The 22,395-nt window shown below is 35.4% G+C and overlaps 2 protein-coding genes across 3 annotated transcripts; one reads left to right on the top strand and one right to left on the bottom strand.

Annotated features, from left to right (window-relative positions):
- Positions 1-416: 416 nt before the first annotated feature.
- Positions 417-22,227, top strand: LOC114311224 (uncharacterized). 2 transcript variants are annotated; one of them, XM_028257312.2, is made up of 15 exons: positions 417-895; positions 2,241-2,368; positions 2,477-2,548; positions 2,630-2,743; positions 9,022-9,090; positions 9,186-9,242; positions 11,153-11,206; positions 11,281-11,343; positions 11,501-11,563; positions 11,704-11,868; positions 11,965-12,120; positions 17,213-17,293; positions 17,378-17,439; positions 17,700-17,815; positions 21,877-22,227. In XM_028257312.2, exons 1-14 carry the CDS (start codon positions 688-690, stop codon positions 17,776-17,778), a joined length of 1,371 nt encoding a protein of 456 aa, XP_028113113.1. In that variant the 5' UTR covers positions 417-687; the 3' UTR covers positions 17,779-17,815; positions 21,877-22,227. The 2 variants fall into 2 exon arrangements, with proteins under 2 accessions (XP_028113113.1, XP_028113114.1); XM_028257313.2 differs by lacking the exon at positions 11,281-11,343 and having other exon boundaries at positions 524-895.
- LOC145806300 (uncharacterized) lies at positions 4,001-6,959 on the bottom strand. Its single transcript, XM_082902866.1, has 2 exons — positions 6,004-6,959; positions 4,001-5,893 (listed from the first exon to the last, which is right to left on the bottom strand). Exons 1-2 carry the CDS (start codon positions 6,587-6,589, stop codon positions 5,592-5,594), a joined length of 888 nt encoding a protein of 295 aa, XP_082758992.1. The 5' UTR covers positions 6,590-6,959; the 3' UTR covers positions 4,001-5,591.
- Positions 22,228-22,395: the final 168 nt, after the last annotated feature.

Genomic DNA, 22,395 nt, shown 5'->3' with positions numbered 1-22,395 from the left:
ACAATTATTCAAACAAAATTGGCTTATGTGTGGTGGCAGCATACTGTTTCTAATATATTCATGTTCTCTATGATTAATTAAATGTTGAGGATGCATTAAATTAATTAATTAATTGACATTATACGTAGAACTTAGAATTACATTTTAATCTCAACATTATTTACACCGAACATTATTTATGCCGTGCTTTCAGACACGGACATACGCTAGTAAATAGATAAGGAGAAATTTATAAATTAATAGATATTTGAAAAAAACAATTCAAATTACTTAGACTTGTTAAAATGGATCAATTATATACTATATTTTAATTATACCCTCAACATTAAAATGGATCAATTATATACTATGTTTTAATTATACCCTCAACATTAAAATGGATCAATTATATACTATGTTTTAATTATACCCTCAACAATTGGAGATTCATTCAAGTCAATAATGTACAACTTTTGAATTTCAACTCGATTAATTTTGACTATTTAAAAAAAAAACTTAATCTATTTTGTTTAATGATTATAGTATGTTAATTACCATTCAAATGACAAAATAATAAAAAAACAAGTGAAAAAAACAATAAAAAAATTAAAGAGAGAGAGAGAGGTGTATATCTGTCTGTGTGTGGGCGCTTGCTTTGTATCTCTCACCGGAGTCCTCTGTTTAGGTCGGACTCGGATTCGATCGGCCATGGCTGCTTCGAGGTTTCTCCTACTTTTCTCCATCTTCCTTGCCCTAATCTTCTTCGCCGCCAAGGTTAGTGCAGATGATGATGCCCCTATTGCTGCCCATGAACATGATCATCAACAAACAACAGAACAAGTCAGATTGGATGATCACTCCGATTCATCTCTCAAGATCGAATTGGACCAACTCAACTCTCAAATCCGTGCTCTTGGTCAGTTTATTAACTTCTGTATATATATGTATGTTTGTATGTATGCATGTTCATACACACTCTCAGTCACATATTTGGATTTGAATTTTTCCAGCAATTTCTCTCTCTCTCTCTTTCTCTCTCTCTCTCTCTCATGTATGGTAGGTTTTTGGAATTTCAGATGCTTCAGTTGTCTTGTTTAACTTAATGAAGATCAATATATAGGGTTTTAATTTTGAAAGTTTAGAGAATTTTTAATGAAGTTTCAAGGATTTATGAAGTTGTGGGTACGAAAATCGGAAAATTGTGGATTGAACACGAGGGCAGCTACTTTGTACCATTTATGCTAAAAAAGTTAGGTTTTCATCCAATCTGTACCTCTTTTTAGAACCCATCTAAAAAAGTTGTGCTATTTATCGTAAAAAAGTTGTGCTATGAAATCTACAACTGAAGTAGTTGAGAGATCTTTTAGAAAAGAAAAAGAAAAAAAGCAAAGCAATTTTGTATGGCATAACAACTGCTCTTATTATGTACCTCTTGTGTGGGCATTTTTCAGAAATGAAAATAGCGTTACAAAGCTTTGCCAACTTGGTTGTAGGCTTCATAGTATAGACGCGTAACATTTGCTGTAGCTAAATTGGTTAACTGGAGATGGCTTGAGGAACTGTAGTTTCATGTTTTGTCCAGCTCAAAAAAGAAGAGGTAGAGAGAGAGAGAGAGAGAGGTAGGCCCTACTACGTCACCTGATTCGTCCAGGTAGGCAGGAGCTCTGGGAACATGAATTCCCAAATTTGGACGGAATCCTTCACTAATTCATGCATTCATTATGAAAGTCTGCAAATTTGGATATGTGCGAGTGTGTGTGTCAACTATATAGTTATTTTGACCTTCTTATCATGCGGCAGCGCACACAGAATTGCAACCCAGTTCAAGGGGCTTTAACGGGTAGAAAATAGGAAATAAAAACTTTCAAATTTGGGCATGTGATATTGTTGAAAAGAGAAAGGATAGGGAAGCAGGAACACCTAAAAGGACATTTATTTGCTAATTCCTGACCAATCAAAATATGGAAAGTGAATAATTCACTATGCAGCATTATCTAGTGGCTAAAAACTTTTTTATTGGAGGCGATGTGTAACAATTATAGTGCACCCATTTGACTTGTTATGAATAAAATATATTTGGAGAAACACATGAACGAAAATTTAAAATAATATTCATTTTCCTTTTGTTGCTTGATATGTTGATTTTTCTTGATTCAATTTATGTTTTTGATGGGGTTATTTGAAATTTGTTGTCTTCTTTTCCTTACTCCTGCATCTTGTTCTGTTCTGCTCATTTCCTCTGACACAATGGTCTCTTGAAGAGTCCCATGTTGTTGAGAAAACTCAACAACTGAAAAGCAAGGATGATATCATAACAGAAAAGGAGAAGATCATTCATAACATGGCGGATAGCATTGCATCATTGCAGAGCGAGATTGCATCCCTTCAGGTGGTTCATTAATATCCTTTAATATTGTTATTTTGTTGATTCTATTTTGAATTATTTGCTCACTTTTCCATACAATGTTTAACAACTTCTGACTGCAATATTTCTTAGAGAAAAGGGACACTAGATGCTGATGAGCGGGTGCGAAAGGCGTATGCACTGGTTGGTGAATTAGAGAAACAGGTTAGTCATGGGCAGAGTATGTAGTTATATTTAAGACTACTGTTGTTTGTTATATAAGTTAATGTTGCATCTTCTCTGCAGATGGAAGAATTTAGGAAGGAAATAGGAACAAAAGATAGGGAAAAGGAGGCCCTGGAATCTCAAAAGAATGAATCTGAGAAAAAGATGGCTGAACTGATTTTGAATCTTGACAATGTAAGTTCTTTGTTTTGTTAGAATTTTGTGTATTTTGCGTTATGATTTATTTTGTCATTAATCTTACAAGGCATAAAATAGTATCAACATCCGAAATTTTAGTTGAGCTATTAGCACAAATAGAAAAGTTTTTTGATAACCATTACAATTAAAAGAAGCCAACAAAAAAAAAAAAAAACAGCAATTTCAATGATCAAAAACTAATTTAGAATGACAATTCAACAAATTCAACAATCAAACACTAATTCTGAAATTAAGGGGAGAATGCTACTTATGTGGTTTTTTTTAAAGAGAACGATGATTATGAATTTATGACTCTTTTACATCTCATGGCAAGATAACCGTGTCTTGGGTCGTATGCACAGGCAAGACACGTGTGGCTGTGAAATGTTTTCAAAATGTTCAAGCAAAGAAAAAATAACTAAAAAATAGGACACATCACATGATGTTTCCGATGCATATCTTGGTGTGTCAAAGACGACATGGCTATGGTAACTAAGTTGAAGTGCCTGTGCTTCATAGCCAACATGTTCTGCATAAGGGACTAAAATGTGAGCAAATGCAAAAGTTCCTGTGTTAAGGATAAATGCTTGTGTAATTAAAATCATGAATAGATAGAAAGTTGTGAGTACTAGAGATTAGAGGCGATCGGTCGTTGACCTTTGGGAAGATGGTAGGCACTTCAATGGCTTGAGATTATCGAAGTTGGAAAAGGAGAAGACCAAGGCAAGCTTAGAGAGAAAAGGGGTAGCAGTGAGAGACCTTGAACACTTAATGTATGTTATGTGATTCTTGTTGCTCTTGCTGTGGCTGTACTTATGATGCCGTTGTATAGACTCCAGGAGTATTGGAGCCCAAGCAACCTCAGGACAAGTGGCAAGTTCTCTTCAACTTGACAGGAGGGTGATATCAGCCCTACTAGTTGTGTCCTATGATTTATGTCCTTGGGAAGGTTGCATCATAGGAACTGTAGGTGTGGATATGATATCTTGAGAGGCGTATCATATGTGCATCAGATGTAAGTGTAAGGTCAACGTCTCTTTCTCTAAGCTAGGTCGAAGGGGGAGCTATCACTGCAGAGAGATAGCTACACGACTTTGACGATCTCGAGATCTTAGCCTCCAATCCGTAATTCTCCAATGATCCCAAGCGAGAGTGCCTAGGTCCTACTTCCAACTTAGGCAGCCAAGTGGGTGAGTGCATGGGTGAGCCAAGGGCTCATCCTAAGTAAACATAAGAGAGCCGAACATAGGTGAGCCCAGTGTTTTTAAAGGCTCAAGGCGCACTAAGGCGCTGAAGGTCTCTCGGGGCCTAGGCGCAAGGCGAGGCGCGGGCTTTATTGAAGTAAGGCGCACAGTCTTCGTAAAAAATAAAAAAATTAACATAGACTAATCATTCATAGTACTAAGACAATTTTTTAAAAAATAAAAAGTAATCAAGATTCAAGACAAAATATAGAATAATTCTCAAAGTCATGAAAGTGCATATTACATAACATTCTAATTTTCAAAGATAAAATAATACACATTCAATAAAATAAAAATAAAAACAAACACAAAACATCCAAAACATAAATATCCAACAAATACTAATATACGTCTTAACATTTAAAAACATCAATATCAAAAGAAAGGGTAGGTTAGGTCGGTGTCAGTCAATCATCATCCTCAACATCAATGGCAACATCGTCTTCTCCATCAGTTGATTTATATCCCTCAACATCTTCCTCCTCTGTGTCATCTGAGCTCGCTTCCTCTTCATCTATTAATTGAAGTGGAGTCAATGTTGATGATTTAGATATCCTCGGTTGTGCCTTTGAGCGTGAACTTGTTGCTCTACTTGCATGGCTACTTTCTTCTACTCCAAAAGCTCTAGCAACAATGGCCCATGTCAAGCCGCCATCATCATCATCAAACACAGGCTCATTATCTTCATCTGATTCTCCATCCATCCTCCCAAGCAACCACTCATTGCTTCATCAATATTTTGCAAAGATATGGGATCAAGAGTGTTGCGCATGTCATACCTAAATCTCAATGTTCTATTGTACTTGACAAAAACTAAATCATTGAGACGTTGTTGTTCCAATCTATTTCTTATCTTGCTATGAAGCTGCAAGTATTAAAAAGATATTAAATTTTATATAATGAGAATAAAAATATTTGAATTGAACAAAAAATTAGTTAGAATGTTAAATACTCACATGTTCGAATACACTCCTATTTCGTTGACAACCCGATGACCTACATGTTAGGTTAAGGACTTTTATGGCAAAAATTTGCAAGTTTGGAGTTTTAGAATCATATGATGCCCACCAATCAACTGCGATAATCCACTAGTTAGAAATAACTGTTACCAAGTATTGAGTTTTATTAAAAGTATTACTAAAAATAAACTATGAGTTTATAAATATTACCTAGTGATCAAATCTTGAACAGTGACATCCGGGACCAACCTTTACATGCATTCATAAAACCCATTCATCACTTCATGATCTTTTTGCACCTCTAACGCTTTTGGGTAAAAGAATTCTGGGTTAAGAAAATGCGCAGCTGCATGTAAAGGCCGATGCAATTGGACATCCCATCTTTTTGTCGATGATTTCGAAGATTTCATTATACTTCTCTTCTTTATGATCAAATGAACTTGCAATGCATTCTTTTGCCTTATCCATTGCCTCATAAATGTATCCCATGGGAGGTTTCTTCTCGGTATCAACCAATCTAAGCACTTTGACAAGAGGACCTGAGACCTTAAGGCCAAACACAACAGTATTCCAAAATAAAGGCATCAACAAAGTTTGTGCCATTCTTTTACCTTGTGGCTCCTTTGCCTATTTGCTTGAGGTCTAGTCTTCGGAGGTGACCATCTTTCTCAAATTATTTTTTTGTTGATGCATCCTAGACAAAGTCAAAAAGGCGGTTGCAAATCTAGTTTTTGCAGGCTTGATCAAATTCTTCAAATTTGTATAGCGCCTCATCATGTTTAGCAACGTAGGCCGATTGTAAATGTAGCCATATACTGCAATACCCCTTTCAAATGTCTTTTTCAGTCTAGGTATCTTGAAAATGTCTTCTAACATCAAGTCCAAACAATGAGCAACACATGGTGTCCAATACAAGTGTTCATACTTAGCTTCCAAAAACCTCCCTATAATGTAACAATAACGAAGAATTATTATTTTCAAGTTTTTCAATTTTGAATACAAAACAAACTATGAGTAAACAATTTTGATGTAAGGAATGAGGAAATATTCTTACCCGCCAACACATTAGCTGCAGCACTATTAGTGATAACTTGCACCACATTCTCTTTTCCAACTTTCTCCACAAACTTGTCTAGTAATTCAAATAGCTTTGGCCCATCCTTTGAATAGCTAGAAGCATCAACCGACTCAACAAACAGGGTTCCTCTTGGACAATTAGCTAAAAAGTTAATCAATGTCCTTCCTCTCTTATCAGTCCAACCATCTGCTTTTATGGAACACCCGTATTTTGCACAATCCTCTTTGTGATTTTTCATCAAATCTTCAGTATGTTTCACTTCTTTTTCGAGTTGGGTAACCCGCACTTCATGGTAAGTCGGTGGCTTTATACCAGGACCATATTGGCCAATGACTTCAATCAGTGGTCCAAAACTCTCATAATTTACTACATTAAAAGGGATACCAGCATCATACATCCACCTTGCAAATCTTTGCACTGCCCGAGCTCTCATTTCTTTTTTGTAAGGGTCATTTGCATCAATTTTGGTTTGTTTCCCTTTTGCTTGGTCTCTTCGATTTTTCACCACTGATTCCGGATTGGGTGTGAAGTAAACATCCATAGGCCCTTTTCTCTTTGGCATTTTTTATTTGGATTTGGATTTGGATGAATCTTGGCTACTACTTGTCAACTTACGGTGTTGATTGACATTGATCTCAGCAACATCTTCATCTTCCATGTCCATGTCCATGTCCATGTCATCGAAATCAAGCAACATGTTCATTTCTTCTTTTTGTGTCTTTTTTTGTGACATGATCTCTTGCATGAGGAGGACACTTCGGGCAAGCAGTGACATTGCTATAACCTCCCGCGAGGTGTTGTTTCACCCGATAAACACCTCCATTTGATACTTTACCACAAAAATTATGCTCAAATTTGTTTAAATTATTCTCCTCTACCAAATGGGCATATTGCCACGTTGGATCTTTTCTATTACTTTCCGATGTCATTTTCTACACAACAAATTTAATAAATGGAAAATAATTTCAGTATAATGTAATGTGTGATCATGTGATGAATTAATTATTTGTAATTTTTTTTCCTTAACAGATAAAGGAAAAAAAAAAGACCAATGCCACATTGTATTAATTAATTATTTGTGAATAATTAATTATTTGTAATTTTTTTCCCTAACAGATAAAGGAAAAAAAATAGGATCAATAGCATATTACAAATAATTAATTATTTGTGAATAATTAATTATTTGTAATTTTTTTTCCCTAACAGATAAAGGAAAAAAAAAAGATCAATAGCATATGACAAATAATTAATTATTTGTGAATAATTAATTATTTGTAATTTTTTTATAATTATTTTTTATTTATAATTAATTATTTATGAATAATAATTAAAAAAAAAGAAAAAAAAAGAAAAAGCAAAACAGAGCACTGAAGAAGGAGAGAGAGGAATAGTCGAAGTCAAACACACGCACACCTGAAGAAGTCGAAGCCCAACAAAAGAAAAAAAAGAAAAAAAAAAAGCAGACCTACAAAGCCCAGAAGAATCAAAGTCGAAGAAGAAGAAGAAGGAGAAGGGGAGAGAGAGTCGAAGTCAAACAGACTTGCGAAGTCGAAGTCGAAGTCGAAGTCGCAGTCGCAGTCGCAGTCGCAGTCGAAGTCTAGCTCCAGCAGCCCAGTTGAAGTCGAAGTCTAGGGCGAGGCGAAAGAGGAAGAGACGACACATATTAGGGTTAATCTGAGTCGTATTTGGCTCATATGGTACATGAGTTGTAATCCTCTGTGATTACGAGCCATTCGAACACACCCCTACAGCCGTTAGATCTGATCTACCTCTTAAACAATCAGTCGCGCCTAGGCGTGAGCCTTGCGCCTCTCTCGCTTGGTTAAAGTCGCTGCTAAGGCGCGCGCCTAACTAAAAGTGTCTCGCCTGGTACCTGTTCAGTCGCAGGCAGTGCGCCTTGCCTCACCTTGCGCCTTGGCGCGCTTTTCACAACACTGGGTGAGCCAAGAGTCCAACTATGTTGCAGTGAGCTGGGGTGAATGGATAGAGAATATATTTCTTAAGTTAGGCCATGGAGAGCTCTAGTTGAGTTAGCTCTATCAAGGTGAGTTGTGGTCCTGTTTTCCATACTTGGTGGTGTCCACCCCCCGCTTAGGCTAGGCATACAAGCCTACTCATCGTGGTGCTTCAGGGGTCTGCCACGCAGATGTGTGATGGCGATGACATACTCATCGTGGTGCTTTAGGAGTCTGCCACGTGGATGTGTAGTGGTGCTGACTTGACACCCGTAGGGCTCGCCATGTGCCAAATATAATATAGATACCCACAAAAGTAATGATTTGAATCTTTCGGGTAGACTTGAAAAATTATGCCAATTCTTAAGTTATAAACTTTTGTTGTCTTCCTTGGATATAAATCTATTAGATTGTTAAATCTCTTAAATTGTTGTTTTATAAATAGGGGCATGTTGTAAATAAGCAAAGTTTTGAAGAACACAAGTATTGATCTATTATATACTTCCGAGACACATGAATATATGCGTTTCATGTTGTATTTATATAACCTGCAGGTTTATTTGGAAATTTTTTCATTTTTTCTTTTTACCTTTATTAAGGTGCAACCTTTCTAAGAATTTGAATTTTGAATATCAACTGGCAATAACATATACCATGGGACATTATTATTATATATATATTTTGTTTGATGTTGCCCTTAATGTATATATCTATTATTGCTAAGCAACTCCACTTGTGTTATTTCTTCAATTTTGCTGGTCCCAATCATGAATAAGGAGTCGGTTTGTGTGTTGGATAGGCAGCCTGGCATCTGACGCATCAAAATCCCTTCCTACCTTTTTTTCTTTGTAAACGCCCTAGAAGATTTGTTTCCTCCATCTATCGAATAACTTGAATATTGCTTGATTTTGAATGAATGAGAGTTGGAATGAGTGTTATGATTGTTTCCTCTGTTTCTCATGTAATTTGAGTTTGCTAGATTTCAATTGAATGATCGTGGTATAGTGATTTTTGTGTTTTGCTTTCTGTTCTTTTGCAGCTTCAAAAGATTATTGAAGAACAAAAGACCAAAATTCATAAAACTGAACGTGCACTTCAAGTTGCTGAGGTACACTAGTAACCTTGTGTTGCTAATACAAATATAATAATATATGCTACTGATGGTGACATGTGCACTTTTATTCCATGTGAAATTCTTTCCAGGAAGAATTGATGAAGGCAAAGTTTGATGCCACATCAAAAACTAATCAACTAATGGAGGTAAAAGAATTTATAGCCTTATTTGATTTTTTCATATCATGATCTAAATTGTTCTACTTTTACTGGTCCAATGGTTAACAGTACGGCACAGTGAAAAGGGGCTGAGGCAGTGGTGAAGCCTTTCAGATGATGGTCTATAAAGGGGAGAGGCTGAGTCTGTGATAGATTAAGCCATAAAGGTTAATATGATTTGGTTAGGTGAAGGTGGTGTTGTAGCCATTGTGATGGAGAGGTTTTCAAGGGTTGGTGACAATACACAACAAAATAAGAGAAGGGAGAATATATTTTTAAAAGGGTAACTGGATGTTTTACTTTCTTTGTTAAGGGCAATGGGATTTAGTAGTTGCTGTTTGACTATATTAAAGGTGGCATGGGTGTTTGACAAAAGTTAGAAGCTCCCTTTGCAAAATTTGTTATGATGTCATCTCACTGATGGAATGGAACTATAGGATATGGTGTTAAGCTATATGGTTTATTATTGGGGGAATCATTGAACAGTGGGACAGAAAAAAATAAGCTACACAAACATGGAGGGTGTTGTTTTGTTTTTATTATGTTATTAGGATTTGTTTAGTTTACATTATTTATACTTTTTTTGTAATATTATTTATCAAAAAATAAATAAATAAATAAATTTTTTTTGCAATATTATTATTGTTCTTAAACTTAATAATACGATACTTAGGCTGTGTTTGGTTTGTGTTTCAAACCATGATTCCACACTAATAATCAACCCTCTGTTTGTTTACAGTTTTCAAATCATGATTCTAAATCAATTTCAAAACACATTTTGAAAACATGTTTGGTAAACCAGAGAGTTTTTTGAATTTTTGGTCTACCCGGTCATCTGCCGAGACAGATTTTGAATTTTTGGGTCTGCCCGGTTGCCCCTTGGACGTCTGGGCGGTTGATCGGAATAGTTTTTTTTTTTTTTTTTGGGGCAATTGGCACCTGTTATATGGGAAAAAAAATTGTATTTGGTTTTTATATTTTTTAAATATAGAAAAAAAAAATTTAGACCAAAATGACAAATTATTTGGACATTTATTTAAAATTAACAAAAAACATTTTGAAATAAAAATTAATTTATTATAGCAATTTTTAAAAAATAAAAAAATAATAATATTTTCTCTTAATATTTTAAATAAAAAATATTTTCTGAATTTTTAAAAATTTTTAAATAAAAAATTATTTTTTGTCAATAATTTCTTATTTGAATTGAATTTTAAAAAGAGTTTGGTTATGAGCTTTGAATAGAATTTTCAATAGAGTTTTAAGTTGTGTGTTTAGTTATGAGTTATAATTTTTGAATTAAGTTTTGAAAACTCTTATAATCAAATAACTTTCCACAAACTCAACACTCATTTCAAAAATTCAACACTCAATTGAAATCATAATTCAAAATTCTTTTCAAAACTCATAACCAAACAAATTTTCTCTTTTCAAATAATAATCCAAAACTTACAAACTCAAAATACAACTCCACACTCAAATCATAATTCTAAACACAAACCAAATGCTACCTTAGTTTTCCTCTCAAAACCTGATTAACATGGTATCGGAGGTAAGGTTAAGAGAGGTTTTGGGTTAAAGTCTATCCATTTGCATTTGGTCCCGTTTGCATTCTCTCTCATATGCATTCTCTTCTCTCTCTATGTATGGATATTTGCATCTCCATGTGCAAGATTGGGTTGCACATGAGGGAGGGAGTTGGATAGCTTGATATACATTGTTCGGCCCATTTACTAACAACTTAAGCTTTTGTGACAATTGGTGACTTAACAGATGAAATGACATTGACATCTAAAAGAAAAATGGATATCCTTGTAACTTCTACGTTTCTGTTGAAAGGTCTTATTCCAGTGTTTTTGTCTGCATTCTGATTCATTTCTATTGTAATCCATGAGCAGGTTCACGGTGCATGGCTCCCCCCTTGGCTTGCTGTTCATTTAATTCATGGACAGGTAGGTTTTTGGAGTATATGATATATGTATGAGGACTTTGCACATGAGTTTTGAACAATAATTCTAACTTGCAGTCATTTGTCGAGACACATTGGAATATGCATGGAAAACCAGCATTGGATAAAGTAAACCAGAAGGTGTTTTTTTCTTGATTTCCACAGATTTAGCATGTCTTACATAGTAGCTGCTGGCAATTATATATTTATTTATAGGTGTTCATGTAATTGTAGAACATGCCTGTTACATCTTTCAGAATTCTTTAATAAAATGAAATTACTTGTTGAACTGTTTCAGGCACTGGAGAAAAAAGCCCAGGCTGCAAAGTGGGCTGAACCCCACGTGGAAACAATTAAAATTGTAAGTCATTACATATTTACTGAGTTTGTGCTCAATCTTGCCCATTGGTTGGTTGGGTTTTGAATTTGGCATTTCCTAGATTAGTCTCTTACTAAATTGAATATTATTTTTTGTTCTTAAATTTGTCCTGCAATGTGAAGAAATGGATCCCAGCTGTACAAGAACAGTGGGTGATGATAACAACATCTGTTGAACCACATGTGCAATCACTAACCACAAAAGCTACTGAAGTTTATAAGACATCTAAAAGTGCTATAACTCCACATATTATCAAAGTACAAGAAATTGTGGATCCTTACTATCAGGTATGTCTTTTAATACTAGCTGGTTCATCCTTATTGCTTACCTACTTTATTGAGGTGCATCATTATGCTCCTTGAGTGTAATTAATATGGTCGCAGGAAGTTAAGAAAGTTGGCAAGCCGTACATTGATCATGTTGCCACTGTGACAAAGCCCCATGTTGATAAAGTACGGGTTGCTATCAAGCCGTATACAAAGGAGATAGTTCTTGCGTATGGGAAGTTTCTTGAATCTGCCACTGTCTATCATCAGCAGGCATGATATTTGCTATCATTTCTTACTCTATTGTTGAATCTACTTTATTTGCTTTTATGTGAGTTTTCCGTTTGCACTGCCTTTCGGATGCTGCTCTATCTTTGATTGGGAGATTTGGTGAGAGAAGGGGCCATGAACTTTATTGCCCAAATGGCAGAACTCATCCATCTTACCCTGCACATTATTTACCATGTTGACTAGTTACTCTGAAACTGTTAAACGCATAAAAAATAATCCAGAAGTTTTAGTTTTCTATTTATTTTTTTATGAGTAGAAGTTTTAGTGACATTTTTACCTGGTTTAGCTTACATCAGCCAGTTCAAAAAAGAAAAGAAAAAGAAAGCTTACATCAGCCACCTTTTCAAGAATTTTTTGAACTCCCTTCCGGATGACCTTGCTTAACAAGAATTTGTATTATTAAATGTTACTAAATTCCTCAAGTCTACCTTGTGGGTAACTTTCGAGTTTCAGCTAGTATGCCTTGTGGCCTTACCATAAAAGGAAGAGTGCTAGTATTGACATGCTTGGATTAGCTTCTTTGCTTACCTGTACAGATCTAATAGTTGTCGTGAAGGTAGCCCTTCAATAATAAAACTGTACTCCACAACAGCCTGTAATAACATTATCATTAGTTTCCTGTTGCCATGATAGGGAGGGAACATTTATCTCTTTCGCTCTTTCTTACAATCAATCGCGAGGGTTTCGGGCATGAAAACTATGTCCAAACATTTGATGCTAGCTGAGTGCGAGCTTAGTCTAGAGCTTGACCAAGGGACTGCGTTACACGGACTCTTTGTTTTTGGAGAGATACTTGTGTCGACACGACACGACACGGACACGGGTGCAGAATAAGGCTAAATACAAATGGATACGGCTGGGATGAGAGACAATGAAGGATTGTTGAGTTACTTACAAGATACAAGATGGTGAGAGTTAACCGGTGATGGCGATGGTGGGATTCGACCGGCGATGGCGATGGTGGGATTCGACCGGCGATGGCAATGGTGAGAATCCATAAACCATTGTCCTACACTCGACCCACACCCTCTTGTATCTTCTCAGCATAGCATTAAATTACAATAATCATTCAGAGCATTAAATTATTGTAACTTTATAAAAAACATACTTAACATTTTTTTGGTACATCCATGTCTAGTTGTATCCATGTACTTGCGTCTAATTTTTGGATACTTTTTAGACGTACCCGCGTATCCCGCATTTAGAGGTTTGCCGAGTCCAACCCCTAGATACATATCCACACCCGACACGTAGCCAGGGTATGGTTGAGTGCATAAGAAAGAAACTAAACCAACCCTCCTTGTGTGGGAAAGAGGGCAGTAATGGCTAGGCTCTCCCTAACGCTATTTTTTTTTTTTAAAAAAAAAATTGGCTGGATTTATGAAAAAGTAGAAATTATGATTTTATAAGAATAAGAACATTGGATGGTTTGTAGCCTCATCGATAAGGGTGTGGTGTTAAGTAGCAGTCTCGGTACTGGACCATTCTAGTTTAGCCATGGCTGGAGTTCTTTTGTTTGTCGACGGTTTGCAGCTTCGGTTATGGCTGGTTATGGAGTTAACTCAAGGAAGACGATGGAGTTTTGGTGACGCACCGTTGGTGCGTGTAGGCACTACTGGTTTGCTTCTCATCATTCCAAGAGCACATGGGTCGGGGTGGCTGACTACTATGAACAGTCATTCAGGCTGGTAGTGTGTTGGGGTGATATAAAGCTAAGTTTGTCTCTTATTATAAATATATATAATATGTATATTATATATGTTATTGAGTGTAGTGCAATATGCTCCAAATGTGTTGGTTCCTTCTCTATGCTATTTTGCTGGGCTATAACGTGGGGAAGTGGTTGGAGGGATTTCTTCGTGGGGACTGGGTGGGATATTCAAGTTTGGATTATGGTGCAATGGGTTTGACCCGCGAGTGTTTCTTGGAGGGAAATTCAATTTGGGAAAGTATCCGTGGGTTTTGACGTGATTTTGGTTATGGCAAGTGGGCAATTTTTGGCCCCACATTTTGATTGAGCCATTACGCAATGGCATACTGTCTATAACCGGTTTATTCATGATCATTGATTATGTGATCCTCATGTGACTCAGTATGAGGTTGTTCTTGAGCTATCTTCGCCAAGAGTGATTTAGGGATCACTACTATGGAGAATTGTGGTTTGATGGTTGACCGAGTTAGAGATTGAGAGATAAGAATATACTAGTTTTCTGGTTGCCTCTTGTCTTCTTGTGACTCATCCTGATTTCGTCTTTAAGCCACTTCCGACATGGAGTGAGGGAGACACTACCGTGGCGATTGAGATTTTGTGATCTGTGATGGAAGGGACTGGATTGCATGGTGGGATCGGCTTTGATTGTGATTGTTGATGCAGTGGTTTTGCTTTTGCTTTTGCTCTTCTTCCTGAGACTTTTAATCATGGTATCTACCGTGCGAGCTTCATATGACACTATCAAGATCGTTCATGGCAGTGTTTTTAAAGGCTCAAGGCGCACTAAGGCGCTGAAGGTCTCTCGGGGCATAGGCGTAAGGCGAGGCGCGGGCTTTATTGAAGTAAGGCGCACAGTCTTAGTAAAAAATAGAAAAATTAACATAGACTAATCATTCATAGTACTAAGACAATTTTTTTAAAAATAAAAAGTAATCAAGATTCAAGACAAAATATAGAATAATTCTCAAAGTCATGAAAGTGCATATTACATAACATTTCAATTTTGGAAAATAAGAACAATAATCAGAATCTAATTTTGGAAAATATGAATTAATTTTAGTTAATTAGAATAAGAATCTAATTTTGGAAAATATGAATTTTGGAAAATAAGAATCAAAATCAGAATCTAATTTTGGAAAATATGAATTAATTTTAATTAATACAATGTAATGGAAAATAATGTAATGTAACGTGTCAATTTAAAAAATAATTAATGTAATGTAATGTGTCAATTTAGAAAAATAATGTAATGTAAAAAAACAGAGACCAATAGCAGTGTGCTAATTAATTATTTGTAAAAAAAAAATTATTTTGTATTTCTTTAACAGAGACCAATAATAGAGGCCAATTTATTTTGTATTTCTTTTACAAAAAATTTATTTTGTAAAAAAATAGAGACTAATAACAGAGACCAATTTAGTGTATTTTTTTAGTTAATCAATTAATAATATAAGTCTTATTTGTATTTGTATTTATTTTATATTATTATTTTTTTGTTTTTAACAGAGACTCAAAGGCATAAATAATTGAGAAAAAAAAAAAAAACAAAGCAGAGCAGACTGATTAGCGAAGAAGAGAGAAGAAGAAGGAGAAAAAAATAAATAAAATGAAGACTGATCAGACGATCGAAGTCGAAGGAGGGAGAGAGACGATCGAAGTTGAAGAAGCTAGTCGAAGAAGGCAGAAGGGGAGAGAGAGAGAGTGTAGCGCACCTGGAAGTTGAAGTCGAAGTCGAAGTCGAAGTCGAATCGAAGTTGAGAGACGAAGAGGCGACACAGATTAGGGCTTTCGTTTCAGTCGTATGGGGTTTGCAGTGTATATAAGTTGTAATCCTCTGTGGTTAGAGCCATTCCGAACAAACACCACAGTCGTTAGATCAAAGATTAGGGCGTAAACATTAGTCGCGCCTAGGCGCGAACCTTGCGCCTCTCTCGCCTGCTTCTAGTCGCGCCTAAGGCGCGCGACCTCTTCAACGCGCGTCGCCTGTGACTAGTTCAGGCGCACAGGCTGCGCCTCGATGCGCCTTGCGCCTAGGCGCGCTTTTAACAACACTGGTTCATGGGGTATACTTTTTCCTCCATCATGGCTGTGTGAGTGGCTATGGATGTCATGGCTGTGAGATGCGAGATGCTTATTTGACTTCAGGTTTTATCCATGATGGGACTGGGAGCTTGTGGGGGAGGGTAGTAGAGCTAATTGGTCTTAGTGGTTGCTTTAGCTTGTTTATTATGGTGTCTTGTCGTATATCAGTTTATTATGTTTATGTGGCTCCTTTTGTACACTTGCACATATATCTTCCCCAAGTTTCCATCTATCATCTTTGATGGCAAGGGTTACTTGGGGAAAACAAAGGATATATGGGCAAATTTCGGTGTTTATGGCTTCTTTTGTTGGTTTTCTGCAAATGCGGGGTTGTTTTTAGATACGATTTGCATTGATCTTCCCCCGCGGTTTTAGTTTTGATGTATTGCCTGGGGAATGCTCCTTGTAAATGTGTAAATTCTTTGTATTTATTTTATGACTTGCCTACCCAAAAAAAAAAGAACATTGGATGGGTGATAAGAATAAAGCATTTTCAATGACATCCCTTTGTGTAGAATGGGTTTCAAGATTGTTTCTATGCTAAAAATATGCTGAACACTGGAAATTAGAAAATCATGTAATAGGATGGTTAAAGGATTGATTTAGGATTGTCAGACGGGAATATCCTTTATGTGAAGCAGGACATACTACATTTTTTTTTGATAAATGAAGCAGGACATACTACATTGCTGGAGCAATTTATATCAAACACTGCTACAAAATTTAGAAGATCATAAATGTGCATTGTCTATTCTGCCTTTTCCATTTTCTATCTTGTGTCTTTAGATGATCCAAATATATTTAATGTAAAATTGGCAAAATTATTCTATGAAATCAATCATAGTTTCCAATCGAGTATTAATTTCACAGTCAACAATATTCTCACACTAATACATTTTTAATAGATTATATCAATTCCCCACAAGAAAATGCACTAAAAATAATATAGAGTTTGGAATTCTTATTTACTTATTTTCTTTTATATGAGCTCACTTGTAAGCAAACATTTATTAGTACTTAGAAGAGGTAACATCTATTTTTGAACATGAATTTCAATAATTGAAGGTATATTAGTTATGGATGATCCTATTTAAAATGTTTTTCAGGATTTTGAAAATGTAAGAAATTCTTATAACATGCCATTCTTATATAACTAGAGTCAAATAAAATGAAAGCTTAATTAGACAATATCCTAACTGTAATGTGATTCATGTGCAATTCTTAATATGCCCTTTGTTGTTTATGTTATGCATTTCTCTAACTTTCTTATGACTTGTGAAGGTCCAAGACAAAGTGCAAGATACACTACAAAATCATGAGCTTACAAGACCTCTTGCAACTAAAGAGTTGGTGTGGTTTGCTGTATGTGTTGCTGAACTGACTTATGCATTTCTAGTTTACTTGACATTTGATAGATGTCTAATTTTTCTTAAATATATATTGTAGGCCTCTGCTTTGTTGGCTCTACCCATCATTGTTCTGCCGAGAATCTGTTCAGTCATTTTCTGGTCAGTTACTTGATCTGCAATTTATTTTTTCTAGTTTTCAGACTATGTGTGTTTTATCTTCGTTTGTGTTGAAGAGGTTAAGGTAGATTCTGCTGTCTTCCTGCCGCAAAGTAAGGGCAAAGGAAAAAGGAAAATAGATGTCTGTCTAACATTTCAACTTGATACTTGTTTTTGAAAGAAGAAAAAAAGAACATTTCAACTTTTTTGTTTTTGGCCACTAGAGAATTATAATTTCATTTCTCTTCTACGTAAACATGCAGTAAAAAGGTGAAGAAACCTGCCCGAAGTGGAAATCCAAAGAATGCACGCAAGACTAAGCGTGGACATCCAGACAAGTAGTGGCACATAGACTGATGCTCTTTTTTGGCATGTTCAGGTATCTTGTATGCAGAGTCATAATATAGGGCTAAATTTTGCATCTCACAGAACATTTAACATTTTAGGGATTTTGAGGAATGTGCTTTATAATCATTGCATGCTGAAATTATCTGATACCAGGAAAGAAGTTAGAGTTATGCCAGGGATACCAAATGGTTTACCAAATTTTCTACCAGACCTCTAACATGGGTGTGGAACCCACACACATGTGAGTTTGTGTGGGTCCCACACGTAAAAGGTTTGGTAAAAAATTTGATAGATTATTTGGGACCCCAAGCATTTTCCAAGAAGTTAATTCCCCTCGTATAGAAAAGGGCCAAGGTTGCATAGTTTTTTAATGGGTAATGTTAGATTGTTATCTCAAAGCCCCAATAATACCCCCGTGATTCTTGTTTTGTGACATACTGGGGGGTTCATGGGTCGATCTGGGTTGGTTTTGAGGTTAACCTATCACTCAAATCGATCACAGTTGGATTGGCCATTGGCCACCCAATTTCAACTGAGTGTGGCAGGAAAACTAGAGTCTTTGGGTGCTTCGGATTATCAGTTTGATTGGTTGGATTTGGTAGATTGAAAAGGGGAGGGGTTTTAAGGTTGAGTGGAAAGGAGAGGGAGTGGGGGTTTCATGGGTAAGGGTTTGAGGGAGATCAGAGAATATGAGAGAAACCCACAAAACAATCCACACAAAAAAACAGAAAGAACGTATCCATTGGATCTACAAAAATACTTCAAAAACAAAAATACCAAATCCCAGTTGAAGGAGAAGAGACTTGCACTGCACATAGATCAAATCTTCCAGTAACGTTCATCGTCATTGCGCCATATTGCAGCTGAGGTAGGTTTTCTGATGCAGTACTTCAAATCTGGCTGCAACGCTTCGTCATTTTGCAGCAACACAGCCGGCTCTTTCGGATCCTGGGGTTTCTGATGCCATTCTACGAATTGGAAGTCTGAAGAGGGAAGGAGAAGGATCGGGAGATAGATCGAGAGTAAGAGGCTGGAGATGAGAGAGATGAACATGAGTGAAACTCTTCTCTAGATTGTTTGAATGAGAGAGAGAGAGAGAGAGAGAGAGAAGAGATGCGCTAGAACCTGACATTTATTTTTGTATAATATATATATATAACGTGAGTTGCTCGTTGGTTTAAAAACTATGCAAATCATTGCATAATCAATCATTGGTTGGCTGATGAATAAGGAAACCGATTCAATTGCAGTTACACTCTGAAATCGTCCAAAATTGGGCGGTTCAGATCGGGCCAGTCGGTTACACTAGGTCATTTGGTATTATGTGCAGCCTAAGACATACTCTCTGAAACATAGAACACTTCCTTTCCAGGACATTGAGCTTAGCAATCCAGAAAATTGAATCTAATTATCCCTTTGGTTATTTTTTGTAAGAGAATATTCAGAAATAACAGTAGAATCTTTACAAAATAGAGAGGTTTTAGGAAGAGAATAGAAGGAAAGGGCTATGGCCAATCATAATCTCAGCACATAAAGCAATTTAGGTGCTGGCATATGACTGATTTTAATACGAGTTTCTGAAAGTAAGCGTACACTTACCTTTATTATTATCTGTGGATTTAAAGAAAACAACTCCTGCAATTGGATTTACCTGATCAAGTGCCAACCCTGGAAGCAGGTTAACATTTGGCTAATACTGAAAAGTCTTCTTTTATTTAATATCTTTTTGGGGACTTATTGGCCCCGTTTGGTAGAGTTGTGGGAAAGTGATTATAGCTTATACCTTAACAGCTTATAGCTTATAACTGTGAGCATAAGCTGATTTTTGACTTATAAATTAAGCTTCTCCTCCCCCACTCAAAGAATAAGTTGATTTTTGACTTACAAAAAACTATAAGCTGTATTGTTAAGCTGAACCAAACACATCAAAATACCAAACAGGACTATTATTGTAGTCTTTAGTGATTTTTTTTTCCCTTTAAAATTTGACTCAATTTTTTTAAGGGGGACTTACATGTAAGTTATAATAGGCGGACTTATTGTCCAATAGGTCCCACCATAATTAATTACGTTTTTCATCCAACACTATTAAAAAATATAATTAATTGTTAATTTTCAGTGACGATTTAAAAATTGTCACAAAAAATGTCCCTAATTATAAGTTTTAGCGACAAATTGATCCAAATGTTTTGTTTTTTGTAGATTTTGTGGAGGATTTGATTAGATAGTTTTGTTTGGCCCTTTGTGGGTTGTTTTTGAATTCTTTGCATCGTCTTGATGCTTTTCTAATGAAGTTGTCAATTTATTTATAAAAAAAAAAAAATTGTCACAAAAAAGTGACTAATTTTCAACTTTCATCTACAACTTGAAAAATTCGTCACCGAAAAACGTCACTATTTGTAAGTTTTAGCATCAATTTATAAAAATCGTAACAAAAAAAGTTACTAATTATCAATTTTTAGTGACATATGCAAAAAAACCGTTACAAAGAATTATTTTTAGCGACGATTTTATTATGACTTATTTTCAATAGTACTTGATAGAAATTAAGTCTAACTATTATGACCTATTGATAATTTATCATTTTTTTAATGAGTCAAAAAAAATTACTTTTGGCTCTGTCTTGACTATACGATTCTAAAATTTTTAAAATTGAGTTAAATTTGAAAAAAATTTCACGAAAGATGAATATAAGTCACATTTTATCAAAATGCTTTACAAAAACTGTCTTATTTTTGTATTTTCTTAACTTTAAAAAAGAAATTTAATATTTTAAAATTCTTAGGATCATCTAGTCAAGATGGATCTAAAAAGTAAAGAAATTACATAATTTTAAAAAAAGTTCATTAAAGATGAAAGTAAGCCGAAGTGAAAAAAAGCCAAAAAAGGCAACTAAAAAAAAAAAAAAAACACTACTGATGATGATCAGCATTGCTGATGAAAGTGGGTAAAAACCCTTTACTTTAATGTCAACCAATTTTTTTTTTTTTGTAGTTATGTGATTGGTACTTGTTCACAATCATTGCCATGAGAAGCTTTTTTTAAAATGATTAGCGAATAGAAGTAGGGATATCTCTTGGTGCTATGGTTGTGTTATGAAAAAAGAGTAAACAGTGAATGCCACCCAATGGGTCAGCCCTCATGCCAAACCCACCTATGGCAACTCAAAGGTAGCTAGCAGGACTCCAAAGTCATACTTGCAGCTCATGACTCCGTGCCATATGATAGATTGCTGTAAATAAACAGCAAATGCTTAATATAATATGTTCACGTAGTGTTTTCTGCCACGAAATTACTTCGTAAGATATTTCAAGCAGCAGGGAAAACGTTCAAGATTCAATAATTTTCTGTCATATTTGCAATTCAATTCATTAATGCATTGATACTTATTATTATTTTTTTAATGATTGGTTCTTTATTAATGTGATTGAATTTACATGTTGTGAGCCTTTGACGATATGAGCCTTCAAGGTCTCTATTGATTTAGATAAAACTGATGTATTGTAGCTACTCAAAGGTAGCTAGCAGGACTCCAAAGTCATACTTGCAGCTCATGACTCCGTGCCATATGATAGATTGCTGTAAATAAACAGCAAATGCTTAATATAATATGTTCACGTAGTGTTTTCTGCAAAAAAATTACTTCGTAAGATATTTCAAGCAGCAGGGAAAACGTTCAAGATTCAATAATTTTCTGTCATATTTGCAATTCAATTCATTAATGCATTGATACTTATTATTATTTTTTTAATGATTGGTTCTTTATTAATGTGATTGAATTTACATGTTGTGAGCCTTTGACGATATGAGCCTTCAAGGTCTCTATTGATTTAGATAAAACTGATGTATTGTAGCTACTTCTATCAATTTTTCTTGGGGTGGAAGGGAATTACAGAACAGTTGGGTATGCATAGATATATAATGCTTTGATTCATGATCTATGATATGCAACCATTTTTGCTTCCCATACAGGCTAGTGCTGTAATGATTTCACACCGGCGTAGACCTGCACTGCTGTTATTGGTTATATATACTGCTATGAAAACATAATTATTAATTCAGTCTATTCCATGTCTTTATCATTCCCTGCAGGTATGTATGAGCGTTATTTGCCTGGATGTTTTGTGGAGCTCTGAAGTTTGGTCTCTATGGACAAACTAGGATTTTTTTTTTGGTTGTTGTTGTTATGGCTGTTGTTCCTGGAGCTCTTCACTTGATTTTATAAAGGTTCAAAGTAAAAGACGCTTGAAGTCTCTGTCCATAACTAAGTTAATGCTGGGTAGTTTGGAAATTCATGTATTATGAGGGCTTTGTTTTTTTTGTGCTTGGGATACTTCTTTTTTGCTTCAAATCCTTTAGACAGTTGAAATCAGTCTTTGGCGTTGTTTACTTGAAATATTATTTGTAATGTGCCTATAATTTATTGATTTCTTGGTTTGGACATCTCTGTGTGTCTAAGTGCCTGCATATATCTGTAAACAAATTTGTATTTACTTGTTACCGTGCTAACCAAGATTCTAGAAAATTGATGTTAAATGCCATGGATTTGTTAGAGTGTCGATCCATTATTTTTCAGTGACGGAATGTGTATTTTCTGCTCTGCTTTTCTGA

The sequence above is a fragment of the Camellia sinensis genome, chromosome 13 (genome assembly GCF_055761805.1).
Source record: "Camellia sinensis isolate YWXY chromosome 13, ASM5576180v1, whole genome shotgun sequence".
Lineage (NCBI taxonomy): Eukaryota > Viridiplantae > Streptophyta > Magnoliopsida > Ericales > Theaceae > Camellia > Camellia sinensis.
Note: the sequence above shows the minus strand (reverse complement) of the source record. Positions and strands in the feature narration are given on the sequence as shown.

Excerpts from the sequence above, each read along its gene's own strand:
- LOC145806300 (XM_082902866.1), bottom strand. The coding sequence starts at position 6,589 with ATGCCAAAGAGAAAAGGGCCTATGGATGTTTACTTCACACCCAATCCG. Across the intron at positions 5,894-6,003 it reads TGCAGCTAATGTGTTGGCGG|GGAGGTTTTTGGAAGCTAAG; the intron begins GTAAGAATATTT and ends GTTACATTATAG.
- LOC114311224 (XM_028257312.2), top strand. The coding sequence starts at position 688 with ATGGCTGCTTCGAGGTTTCTCCTACTTTTCTCCATCTTCCTTGCCCTA. Across the intron at positions 2,549-2,629 it reads TTGGTGAATTAGAGAAACAG|ATGGAAGAATTTAGGAAGGA; the intron begins GTTAGTCATGGG and ends TCTTCTCTGCAG. Across the intron at positions 12,121-17,212 it reads CCACTGTCTATCATCAGCAG|GTCCAAGACAAAGTGCAAGA; the intron begins GCATGATATTTG and ends TGACTTGTGAAG.